Genomic DNA, 13,000 nt, shown 5'->3' with positions numbered 1-13,000 from the left:
TTAAAAACAACTTTTTACTTGGTTTATCTTTGTCTAATATTAAAATCTGTCTGAAATTTGTCTTAAAATTTGTGAAAAATGTAGGTGTGACAAATGTGCAAAAAAAAAAAACAAACCCTCAGAAATCAGAAAGTGGGCAAATAATTTTTCACAGCTCTTTTGTTGCACACGTACACTCTTTATAGAGGCAATTTGCTATCAGCTGTTGATAGCAATGAGTTGATAAATCTGCACTCGACTGTGTCATCCAGATAAGGTGACTTCTGGCTCCAAAACCACCAAATGGCAGATGCCAAGACACCAAAGTTGAGGCTTCAGAATGAAGAGATTAGATCCAAAAATCAAGTCACAGCAGCTATGTCCATGTTTTATGCCCTCTGTGGAATACAGAGGCCATTGGATCACGGGAACAGCTAATTTAGAGCTCTGCAGTGAGTCTTGGTAGATCCTACAAACCAACTTATGTATTGATCCAGCTTGTGTTAATTACCGCATGGTTGTGTCCCAATGTGTTACACGTGGTACCCGACAGTAGAAACAAATACAATGCTGCAACTTTCTTGTTGATGTGCATCTCTATGGAGATATAACTGCACAGAGAACACAATCACATGGTAAATAACACAAAACTCAGCACACACGACCATAAATGTGGCCAATAAAGCGTTTTCAGAGGGGTTGCATTGCGGCCCCGACACTGACTGGGATAAACAAACACAACTCCTGATCATCACTGCCTGATCAGTGCTGCAAAGCAGACATAGATCATAAAAAATGTGACATGTTCCTGATTCTCTTCCTGAAACGAGACCCGGTGTGCTCCCCAAAGCCTTCCCTAGAACAGATACTAGTTTGGTTTTTCACAGAAACAGGATCAAAGACTGTCCCGATTCTCTCCCTGTTCCACTGAGTCATTGATTTTAGAACGAGTTTTAATGTTTTTTTTGTCTCACTCTGTCCTGTTTCTCTTTGTTCCTTTACAGTCTCACGCCACCATTCCTCTCCTCGTGTCTCACAGTCAAACTCTTTAGACACTTTCCTCATGTCCTACTTTCCAGCTTTTTGAACTTTGCCTTTTGCGTGCCCTCTGCACTAATTGTTCACTACGCTGGCTGATCATTTGTCTGAGGCCTTTAGCCTTCGGCGCAGAGACGTATTTATATAAGATTTGCCAGTTACGACTTGTAGGTTAAAAGTCGGTTAACGTTTAGCTTTCTCATTTTTCACCTTTAACCTTTGAACGTGAATAATTAGGCGCTAAGAAGCAGAGAGAGCAAGATCAAAGTATGCTCCAAATTAACCTGCGGATATATAAAATTGAAGAAATTGAAGTATAAAACAGGTCAAATGTTCTAAAACATTGATTCTGTTCATACAGTTGTTTAATGTTTTCTATTTTTTTTTCATGATGTACAATTTTGGAAACTTTTGTCAACTTTTTCCCAACAAGCCGGATATTTCAAAGGGTGAGAGGACTCTTTGTATAGAGCTGAATTACTGCTGAACTTATCCAAACGCAAGGCTGGAACAAAGCGTGTAACATACTGTGTTTGTGGGCGACAGTCCATCTCCTCTTTAGGGATGAGGTTTCTCTGATTTCGAGTTTTTCGACCTGTCTCAGAGTTTAGAGAGCGCTGCAGCATGGTTCTGGATCTTCTTTATTATCTATATGTTTTTTTTCTTTCCTTGCATGATGGAGTTTTAACTCGCCCTTATAAACACAGCGATGCTGGTTTTGTTTGCGTTTGAGACGGCGTGCCCTCGAGGGGTAAAAGGTCACATACATTCACCCAGATCCAGTGCGTGTTTCAGAGATAATTTTTAACCCAGACTCTTTGCGGCTTTATTTTTTTCTTTAAATGTTCAGCTACGTTGCTCATGCTCTCTGGGAATCCTCGGTTTACAGCAGGCAGTGTTACTGATTAACGTGAGCAGTTGTGAGATATTCCACCAGATGTTTTAAGAGGTTTTGCACTACTTTTGCAGCCTTTTATCTATTTCATTGTGCTCTTCAGTTTTTAAATATCATTATCTTGCCCATTATTGCTCAGCTTCTTTCACAACCCTGTGGAGCAACAGCGTGAGCACAAAGAAGTTAACCAGCTCACCTCCTGCAACCACTTTTCCGAGAATATGCGCTTCTTTTGCAGTTTGGACTCCTGACATTTCTTTGGAGGTGGAGGAACACCAAAGTAATTGCTTAAAGGAGCTTGCTTCTTCGACATCTTTAAGAGTTCTGAACAAATGTCTGTCCTCCTCCAGAAAATCTTATGTACGCAAACACGCGTTGCAACTTCTTATCTGGTCTTTTATTTTGACAGCACATGCGCACCTGTGTACCACTTATGTGCACCCCGGTTATAGTCAACTTTTTTAAAACTTATATTAGCTTTGTCATGTCTTTTATTGAGCTATACATTCAGATGGCATGTTATTGGGCATACGTGTACAACTGTTTTTGAGTGAGTGCATATACTTCTCAAAACGATTAAAGGAACACTTCAAGATTTGACTATGTGAATGAAAGAGAACCGAGTCAGAATTCAGGAATGATGGAGGACATGACAGCAGCTCATTTACTTGACACTTTATTTGTCACGTGTAAACAAAAATACACAAATTCATGTAGAAAAATAAACCTTTGGACTCCTATAAAAACCCCACCTCAGCAAACATTCAAAGAAACTTTATAAATAACACGTTCAAGACCTTTGGACTTTAACAGCATCTGAAGCAAAGATTTATTCAGACACACGCACACACACACACGCACACACGCGCACACACACCTGAGAGAGGAACTGTATAAATACTTCAATGAACACATCACGCCTCACATGTCTACAATCTTCTGTCCAGTATTCCGGTTCAATCTGCCCCCCCTAAAATAATCCACTGCGAGGTCCTCATTCAGACTTCTTGCTGTTGTTGTAAACCGATCCGTTATTGTTCACAGACCTCCCGTTGGATAGAGTACCTGCAGCCTCCTCGGGCCTCAGGTACTCTTTCGTCACTTTCTGAAAGGTTGGGTGGGCAGTCAGCACCCGCAGCAGACTCTCTGTGGAAACAAAGCCACAGCAGGGATGGTTTTTACTACTGTCTAGTAACAGGCATTCACTGACCGCCCTGGTTCTTGAGGGAAATTTGCTCTTTTGCAGCTCATCTACACCGTTCAGCTGATTCTCACCTTCAGTGAGCCGGTTCTGATCGGAGGCGGCGGCGTAGAGCTCGGCAATTCTGTGCTGAGGGATGCCCACCAGCGCCTCCATCAGGTCCGACAGCTCCCTTTCACTCAAGCGGCCTCCGCCCTCTCTGTTAAACAACTGAAAAACAAACAGTGAACAATCAAGAAAACAGCAGGAGGTGCAAAAAGGCTCCTTATGGAGGTGAAGACTGTTTTTGTGCAAGCCGATCGAGCCTAAGTTCCACAGTTTGAACTCAGGGAAAAGTCACAAATCCCACTGGGGGAGTCAGTCTTAAAAACTAAAACATGCAGGGCTCTTTAATTCTGTAATTTCTTACTGTGGAGTTAAAATTATATCCTGACTATGTGTCATATTTCTAAATGCAGACAGAGGAAAGTGGAGAAAGGTGAGGCGATCAGCAGGACTTACAGTGAAAGCAGAGTGAAGCAGTGTCTTCAGGTCAACACATCCAGTCAGGGGTGCGACACTAAAATAGATGTGCCTCAGGTCCACAGAGTCATCCTAAAACACACAGATTGCATCAGAACCTTCTCCCTCTCAGCTTTTTAAATGTTGCATAATCTGAAAAAGCACAGATGAGTTATTATAACGCCTCATTTATAAATCAAAACACCAAAATCACAATGCACTCCGCTTTATGATATGCCCCAAGATCTGTTTGCTCTCGGTAAACACAGCAGGGCTTTTTAAATCCAGGATCCTGTGGTTAGAAGAAGCAGCTGCGAGTTTGTGACTTATCGGTTAACATTCATCAGGGTTTAGTTTGTCCTTGCTCCTCTGAATAGATCTGCTCTTTCTGTGGATTGTGAGAATCATCTGTACCGTTCTCACTCGAGCGTCGCACAAACTCTTTAACAAGAAGCTGGCCGACGAGCTTTTAAAATGCTCTGCTCAACCTGCTGCCAGTAAGTACGAGTTACAGATGGATGGAAGGGTTTGTGTTTCACCTCGTCACTAATTGCTACACAAACATCTGCAGTTTCTAACAGCAACAGAGAAACGCGCTGAACCTTTGTCGTGCCGTCCCTCCCTGAAGAATCAGTTCATCGAAAGCGGCTGAAGCATTTCATTTGGAATCTTGTCGGCTTATCGACTTCTCAGATCTGAGTATAGTTGACTCAGCTGTCGCGAGTTCTTGTGAAAAACAAATATTTGGTGCACACAGTGTGCACTCAGGCGCAGTTTATAGCCATAAAACCTAAGAGGACGGTCTGACTCGGCTGCAGCGCGTACACCCGACCGTACCTTGGAGTAGAGGCCGCAGATGTGGACAGCTGTCTGCTGGTGGCTCAGCCCGAGCATGGAGGCGAGCTCCTCTGCGCTGACCTTTGCACCCTGAGCTCCTGAGCGACACCTGTCAATCATCCTGTCCAGAGCAGTCTGTACTTCATGTGCTCCCAGACTGACGGAGAGGAGGATAAAGGAGGTGAAGTAAGCTGATGTGTGACGGAGATGAAAGGTTTTAAAGTTTAGTAAAACATGAGCAGGAGTAATCTCTCACCCGTTTTTGTGCAGCAGCGTCAGCGTTTCTCTGGCTGGAGACTCCAGTGGGAGGGACAGACCACCGATTTTGCTGACGGGAACCCCACCCTCCATCACGTGGTCTGTAGCGGGGACTCCAAGGGCCCTAACACACAGGAGAAACAGCTACGTCACAACAACCAGCAGACACAAATCCCTCACCAAGAGAAAGCTTTTACTTTTCTCCTCTATCTGCCTCGTACATAAGATCCAACCTAAAACTACATGAAATATAATTTCCCGTGACTGCTCACACGTAACTACACATCATAAAAATGTGACATTGCAGAGATAACACACAAAATCACCAAACAGAGCCAGAAAGTATTTAAAAACTCAGAAATTCAAGGACCAGAAGGCATGTTTAAACCTGCAGTTTCTCTGCATGCCACCAGGTGGTGACAACTGTTGGCAAAAGATACGTTCTGGTGCTTTTGAGGTAAACTGCTAACCACTTGTTGGCCCTCTGGGATGTGTGATAGGTAGGATCAAGTGAATAAGGTTCCAGTCACACAGGCCTAGAGACTGGTCTGCAACCATCCGGCAACCGCCTGTTGCTATTGACATATGTGCTGCTGGGGCCTTGTGAGACCTTTCTATTGGCTTATCTGAATAAAATTAAGCTAAACGTGTGCAGTAAGACTGTGCTTCGGTTTTAATGGTAACAATACTTAGTTGATGTGGTCAGTGGAAGTACTGCAATTTTTGAATCTCCACTGTTGGTTTTGCTTACATTCTTTTGGTGCTTGGACACAGGAATTACAGGAATGTACCGCCATTGTAATGCATGTCTACTGTAACATGAGCAACAAACCAGTTCCCCATAACAGGGAGAACCAGTAAGTGGGATTATTAAAAAAAAGAAAAAGGAGGCATTCAACAATCCACTTTAACTTTAATTAATCAGCGGCTGCAGCCAAACTGTTCGTCCGACGTGTCATAAAATGAGGGAAAATGTGCGCCTCACCTGGCCATGAGTTTCTGAACGTTGTCTGCGTACAGGTTGGGGTCCTTCTTCTCCTCCTCTGAAGGGTTGTAAACTGGCAGGAACTGCAGCACAATAAAGAGATAAACACTGTTTGTGTAGTCACAGTAACAGCTCAACAGAGAGGCAAAAGTCAACACACACACACACACACTTTTTTTTTTTTTAAACCACGCCAACTCTGTCACACCTCTCCCCACACCCAGTCATGGCTGTAACCTGTCACTACAATTAACAATAATGTCAGATTGTGCTAAACACACACGTGGGCGTACACACCCACATCACTGAGGTGTGGGTGTGTAAAAGGACATTTCCACAAGTTGTAGATATATACGCTTTTGTTTGATAAGCTGAATGACCAGTTCTCACCTCAACAGTCATGTTGGTGTACGGCTGGGACACCGTGTGCCACAGAGCCTCGGTCCTAACAGACAGAGCAGAAGATTAGATTCATCATGAAAAATTAGCATTTTGTTTTGATTAAATCACAGTTCAGGCAGGATCCTGTGTGCAGGGGTGCTACTGTGGAGAAATATGTTAAAGGGATCTTGGTGTATAGCGCTCGATAATACTGTTTAAGAACACCTGTTTTGGTCCCGTCTGGTCCAGAGTCATTTCTGGAGGGGTATTATATTCACCTGAATAACAATGGCGCCATATTTGGCTGCTATGATGGGACAAGATCACATCTGTCCCACCAAAGACGAGCTGTGAGAGAAGGCAGGATCATTGGAGTGGAAAATCAGCATCCCCCCTTCCCTGTGTACACTAGCTAACTTAGATTAACATTTTCCCCACCTACGTTTGTCCTTTGTTTTCTGTTCTTGTGTTTTGGTATACAAAAAGAGTAATTCTGAGTTTTGATGTTGTATATTTTGTGTCAAATCTCTAAAAACGCAATAACGACATAGCAGCAGACACAACAGCAGTGAGAGTTGTCAGGTGCGGTCAGTATTACGCTGGAAAAAACGAGCACATTTCCTTAGAGTGCAAAGTCCGGAACGCTCCAGCCTCGTTTAGCTTCACAAGGGCTTCGAAAGGTCATAAACAAAAACGCTCTCTAAGAGGAAGGCTTCCTCCACTACCATGCTCTGACAATATCACACTTCTTTCTTCACTAACTTACATTTACACACTTATTACATTAAAATTTTGACCCTTATGTAGAGCTTTTTTAAAATAAACAAAAAAAACCAAAACAAAACACTGGTTTCTGCTTTTTAAATTTTGCTCCATTCTTCTATATTGTCTACATCATAAAATTTATACAAATGACTTGATTATTTGCAACAATATTGCCAATATCCTTGCATTTTTCCCCCAGTGTAATTGAATTATTGATATGTTGTATGTGTTAGAAACAGAAGCTAAACCTGTTGGTGTGGTGGGCGGTTCACCATGGCAACGTACGCCAGTCTGGAGCAAGTTATGTTGGAGATTAGCGACAGACAGGTATGAAAACGATGGCTGCTGACTAATCTGAAGAATTGCATCGACATTCCTGGATGATCTCTCAGCTCTGTGTACAGAGAGTAGGACAAACTTGAGTTTTTAAAGTCTTTTTCTCTCCCTGATGAGCATCAGTAAGAAATACAGATTCTTAAAAGCAACTTCGAAGGTTTACAGAAGTGGGGTGATTCTGTTTATGTTCTCTTCTTGCTCTCAGACTGTTAAACACCAACAGAGCTGCAGCTGGAAGGAAAAAAACAAACCATCTTCCAAACAAAACTTTGATGGGACCCTTAACTGTAAGCACACGTCTCTTAATATTCGAGCCGTGGCACCGAGAAGTCTTTTGAACTTGTGCAGTCAGACTTTTTGCCCACTTTCCATCCCAGCTTCAAACAGGCCAAACTTTATTGATACAAGAAATCTTTTCTAGTCTGACAAAAGCACTTGAAGCTCACACACATTGTGTGTTTGTTCTCTTCATATCTCTCTGACGTAGCGGTTTTATCTTTGTAAAAATATACACCCGTGCCCGTGATTGGTCAGACTGGCGACGCCACCTTTTTCCACACAAACGCGCTCATCTCAAGCGACGTTCGTGCGACTGCTTATCCTGATTGCAGATGGTAGCATAAGTGAAACCAGATAAAGCCAGACGTCTTGGTTGTGTTGGACTTGTTTCATAGCACAAGGCCCTGCTGATCTGTTACAGCTGACAATGATAAGCACTGCATTGAGCTTCTAGAAAAAGCATAAGGATGCTGAAAAGCTGCTCTTGTATAATTATTTTAAGCACCAAGTTCTTACTTGGAGCTTACCTTAAGTAGATTTTTATTTTCATTTGTTTCTGGGATTTGCTAAACTAAACCCTGACATTGAACATGTGTGACAGATGTGCAGGTGAAGCAATGAAGGAACTCACCAGGCTGTGCCTTTGTATGTCCAGCGAACAGTATCCTGAAGAAGAGACAACAAATTTAAATAAACATTTAAAGTTTTCTTATCTTTCCTCTGAGTTGCTTTCCCAGAGTGGGAGGGGTTATTATTCTTTTATTTTATAGCATATATAATACCAGTCAGTCCCGGCACACCTCGGTAGTACCCAGTGCGCAAACACAGTGCCTGAGTAAACATCACAGTGTGTTCACAAATGCAACCTCAGCTGATCCTCAAGACACGTTACGAACCCTTAATGAACACATATCTGTCACAGACCGAGGACACGGTCCAGGTACGATAAACGGAATCAGAGCCGACAAAAATGGCAGTCCTGTGTAAAATATGGAAGGGCTCAAATGATTAATATAACCTAAAAGAGCCAAAGAAGGCGTCTGCTGTCACCAGCAGCACGCCCATGGTGTTACTCACCAGCTTGTTGGGGTAATGCAGCAGCACAGGTTGGACAGGAACTCCAGCGAGAAAGGCACCTTTCATGACACAGATGGAGACAGGAGGAAGAGAGGAGCAGTTAATCACACAGCAGCAGCACAATGTGCAGCTTCGCCCTTCCCGCTCACACAGGTCATTCCTGCATCATTTGTTCAAACGGCTGGAAAACCAGCATGATGTCACCTACGTGAGTCGCACGCGTAGGTCCCACTCACCGGGCTTGAATTTGATGAGAGCACTGCCGTTAGTCGTTGTCCCCTCGGGAAACATCAGCATCTGGACAGAAATGAAAAGAAGCGGTGAGCTGAGAGAGCGATTTCCAGGCTTGTGATGTCATGGCAGTGTTGCCACCTCACACGGGACTTTCAGACTGCTTATGGCTCCTTTCACTTTAAGCTCTTTGGGAAACACCAACATCCCTTATCTTCTCATCCACAATTTCACATAGTTATTTTACTTTTCTCTTCATAAACACTGAGTCTTTTCATCTGTGTCCCCTCTTTTTCTACCAGCAGTAACAGCTGCCCCGAGGTGACTTTTTCAGTGTGTAAACCAGGGGTCCCCAATCTCAGTCCACGAGGGCCGGTGTCCCTGCAGGTTTTAGATCTCACCCTGGGTCAACACACCTGAATCACATGATTAGTTCATTACCAGGCCTCTGGAGAACTTCAAGACATGTTGAGAAGGTAATTTATCCATTTAAATCAGCTGTGATGGATCAAGGACACATCTAAAACCTGCAGGGACACCGGCCCTCGTGGACTGGGATTGGGGACCCCTGGTGTACACTGTCGTTAAGGACACAAATGTAAACAAATGTGTTCCCGTGAGGCAGAAAAGTGGATCATTTCCCTCTTCTTCCATCAAGAGGACCTAATCTAATCGTGATCAACTGCTCACTTGTGACAAACTACAGATTTTTTCTAAACCACAAGCAGTAAACAACAGAAGGACCATTCCCATTAAAAGATTATCTTTAATCTGCTTTGCATTCCTCAAACTGCTGCAAAGTCTGACGTGATAATTTGGTAGAAATTTCACTTCTGTAAACAAGAACCCAGCCGAGGGAGGAGTGACATTATGTCAGCCGCCAAAGTCTCACCTGAGGCCAGTAGCCGTTGGAGGTCAACCTCTCATTGAGTTGAGCGACAGCTTTTTTTCTCGACTCTGGATCCTTCCTGCTCACCAGCACAGACTGGTTGAACTCCAGCAGAGCTGAAACACAATTAAGAAAAGAACAAGAATCAGAACCAGAAAGCAAGACACCCTGTAAGACGCAGCAGATCAGGAGCAAGCGGTGTGGGCCGCTTCTTTATCTTTGGATCTCCTCGCATGCTTGCAGAACACAGGGGCGCTGAACTCCAGGCCTCGAGGGCCGGTGTCCTGCAGGTTTTAGATCTCACCCTGGGTCAACACACCTGAATCAAATGATTAGTTCATTACCAGGCCTCTGGAGAACTTCAAGACATGTTGAGGAGGTAATTTAGCCATTTAAATCAGCTGTGTTGGATCAAGGACACATCTAAAACCTGCAGGACACCGGCCCTTGAGGTCTGGAGTTCCCCCACCCCCTACTCTAACTGTTCGATGGCCAAATATCGCTCTGGATTGTTTGTGTGAAAAAGGTGGAGAGCGAATGCCTGCTGTTATCAGCACACTGCACTGTGAATACCTCCACAGCACAGGAAAATATGATGTCACCCAGGCACTTGTCATTACAAAAATGCAACCAAGTGACTAAAAGCAGATTTACAATCCAGAGGAGAAAAAAGCTTTCTTAAAAACTTATTTGGGGGCAAAGTTGGGAAACTTTTCAGGTGTTTATTATCAGTTGTGTGGTTGTTCTATATGTGCAGTTTAACCTGTGAAATTAAGTTAAATTAGATAATGCTGCAAAATAACAGCTCAACTAGAAGTGCTGAGGGGTTTCAGGATGGATTCCCAGCAGTGAGTTTGTTTTACACTGTGGTGGAGCTTTCTGACTTCAGAGAATTCAGCTAATTCAGATGTAAAGACAAGAGGATGAAAAAAGAGAGAAACAAGAAAAGATATAACTATATCTATAACTGCAAATACTGCGCATTACATTTTGACTTCTATGAAATCCAACCTAGATAAACAAGTAACAAGTTCCTTGTAAACAAGGAAGTCTGCACTTGAAGCCTCGACCTTCATGTTGTCATCGGAGGCTGAGTCAGCAGAATAGCCGAGGGGTCCCGTAAAAGATAAAACACGCGATCAAAGGCAGATTTCTCTCCTACAGCAGACATGGAGACATCTGAAAGGAAGCAGCATGTACGCCCTATGTAAGACCATAGCTCAGCAGCACCTTACATCAGCATGCAATAAGCTGTGTGGGCAGGTTTGCAGGGCTACAGTGATGCTTCAACGCAAACAAGTTTACGGATCATCTGCCTCCATCTCAGTCTCTATGTCTCATTTCTACTCTTGTCCATTCTGATCATTCCCAGGGAAAATCTAAGCATCTCCATCTTTCTGTCAGTGCCATTGTCTCCAAACCACACATTACATCACATCACAGCAGGCCTCACTACCATCTTGTAAAGCTTCCCTTTCACTCTTGTTGCTATTCTTCTGTCATGCCATAGTTCTCTGACACCTATCCCTGTACAATGTATGTAACTTCTAACTGTTTTACTTGAAAATTGCCATTATTGTCGACCCACAATAAAAAAAATGCGCCTGAAGGAAATGTATACATTGGTAAATCTTAAGAACTAGCTAAGATCTACTCTTGTTTACCTCCTATGACCGGCAGGCTGGTGTTCTCTGACCTCGACACCACCGTCGCCAGCTGGGCCGGGCATAAAACCAGCATGTCCAGAAAGCTGCTGTGGGGCGCCACCACCAGCACCGGAGCCTCCTTCAGGTTTGCCCTGCGACCTTTGACCTTAATCCAGTAGAAACCCAGAGAGAAGAACACAGCTCTGCTCAGCAGCCAGATGATTGGGTGGTAAAACCAGCGGCGCCAGCCTTCTACGGGTTTGGAGCGCTCCTCCTCGGACAGGCCGGCCAATCGCAGCCGGGCGATGGGCCACATTATAAGGAAGCAAAGGACCGCCAAGGTGACGCGTATGGGGAAGAGGATGCTGCCGAGGATGATACCCTGTGAGATCAGAAGAAATACATTAAATGCGCAGTCACACATACGACCCAATAAATCTCATACCGCTCAGAAACTGGACTTTGAAATGAGCAGCGCTGCGATAAATACATTTGTTTAAACCTGGTTTCATCAGAATGAATCACAGTGGACATTTTTGCTTAGCAAATATTTACAAATGAGCCACAGATTTCTGTCAAATAATGTAACAGACGGTCTCCTTTATTGGTTAGTTAGTTTATTCAGTCACCAAAGTCCCATTTTGTGACAGGAAAACCCTGATTTGTGGCTATTAAATTTGATGGTTTTACAACTTTAGTCTGAAACTACTGAATAAAATTAAGATTAGAGCTTTGCACCTGTGAAGTTCGTCCTGCGTATAAGGGGAACACACCCAGATGCCCATAGAGGTGCAGTTTTACACATGTTTATAAATTGAAAGCCCATCTCATTACTTCCCAGCCACACTGATTAAGTTTTCCAAAGTTGTGGAACCCTCTGGTATGTTGTTCTCATCATCAAGCCCGCTTATCCGTGCTGGGAAACATTTATGACTTGGCTCATTTTCTTGTGATCTCAGAGAAACAGGGAGCTGTGGAAGCCTAAACTGAAGATTGTATCGAAATGAGAAAAAAAATGGCAAAAATAGAAGAAAATGGGAAACCGGAAGAGTCCCAAGAGAAAACGCTTGATAGTAAATACTTCGTAAATAACTTTTTAGTGACTGGCTCCTCTTTCCGTGTTGGTAAAAATCATCATATGGTTGGTTTCAGGTGTTAACACTCAATGTTTGAATGACTGATGGTCACTAAAATTAAACACGTCATTATATGAGTTTTTCTATTTTATTTTCTATATTAAGTCGATATATATTTGAGCGTTACCCGGATCCTTTGCGCCCTGGTCAGCTTCATTGTGTGAATGAACGGATGTGGATACTCCTGCGTTGCCGAGTAACCGTCGTCGATTCTCTCCATGGCGCGAGGTAAACTGGAAAAGTTTATTAATTTTCTTAAAGGAATTTTAACACTTAAAAAAGTAATTTACACTCCCTGAGAGGTTGATAAAAAAAGTTACATAAAGCTGTCACTTCCCCTGTTTGCTTTTATTTTAAATTAAAAAGTTAATTAAAGTGCCTCGCGCACTCTATTAAAAAGAGCAGTTAGCTAGTAGAAGCCAAACGCTCGCGTGCAATCCTTTGAAGCAGCAAAAACATAAGACGACAACCATCTAAAAACCAACTTCTCCGGTCCTTCTCCTCCACATGGCCAAATAAACGCCACAGCAACGCCACCCAGCCTCATTTAAAGCTTCGCCTCACCC

General features: G+C 43.3%; 1 protein-coding gene across 1 annotated transcript; it reads right to left on the bottom strand.

The window, feature by feature from the left end:
* Window positions 1-2,364: 2,364 nt before the first annotated feature.
* lpcat4 (lysophosphatidylcholine acyltransferase 4) lies at window positions 2,365-13,000 on the bottom strand. The gene is made up of 13 exons (XM_042215051.1): window positions 12,562-13,000; window positions 11,317-11,680; window positions 9,656-9,768; window positions 8,769-8,829; window positions 8,533-8,591; window positions 8,087-8,121; window positions 6,085-6,139; window positions 5,695-5,777; window positions 4,708-4,833; window positions 4,452-4,608; window positions 3,615-3,707; window positions 3,188-3,323; window positions 2,365-3,058 (listed from the first exon to the last, which is right to left on the bottom strand). Exons 1-13 carry the CDS (start codon window positions 12,652-12,654, stop codon window positions 2,907-2,909), a joined length of 1,527 nt encoding a protein of 508 aa, XP_042070985.1. The 5' UTR covers window positions 12,655-13,000; the 3' UTR covers window positions 2,365-2,906.

This window comes from Haplochromis burtoni, unplaced genomic scaffold (assembly GCF_018398535.1).
Source record: "Haplochromis burtoni strain Fernald_Lab_line unplaced genomic scaffold, NCSU_Asbu1 Contig_648, whole genome shotgun sequence".
In the NCBI taxonomy this organism is placed as follows: Eukaryota; Metazoa; Chordata; class Actinopteri; order Cichliformes; family Cichlidae; genus Haplochromis; species Haplochromis burtoni.
Note: the sequence above shows the minus strand (reverse complement) of the source record. Positions and strands in the feature narration are given on the sequence as shown.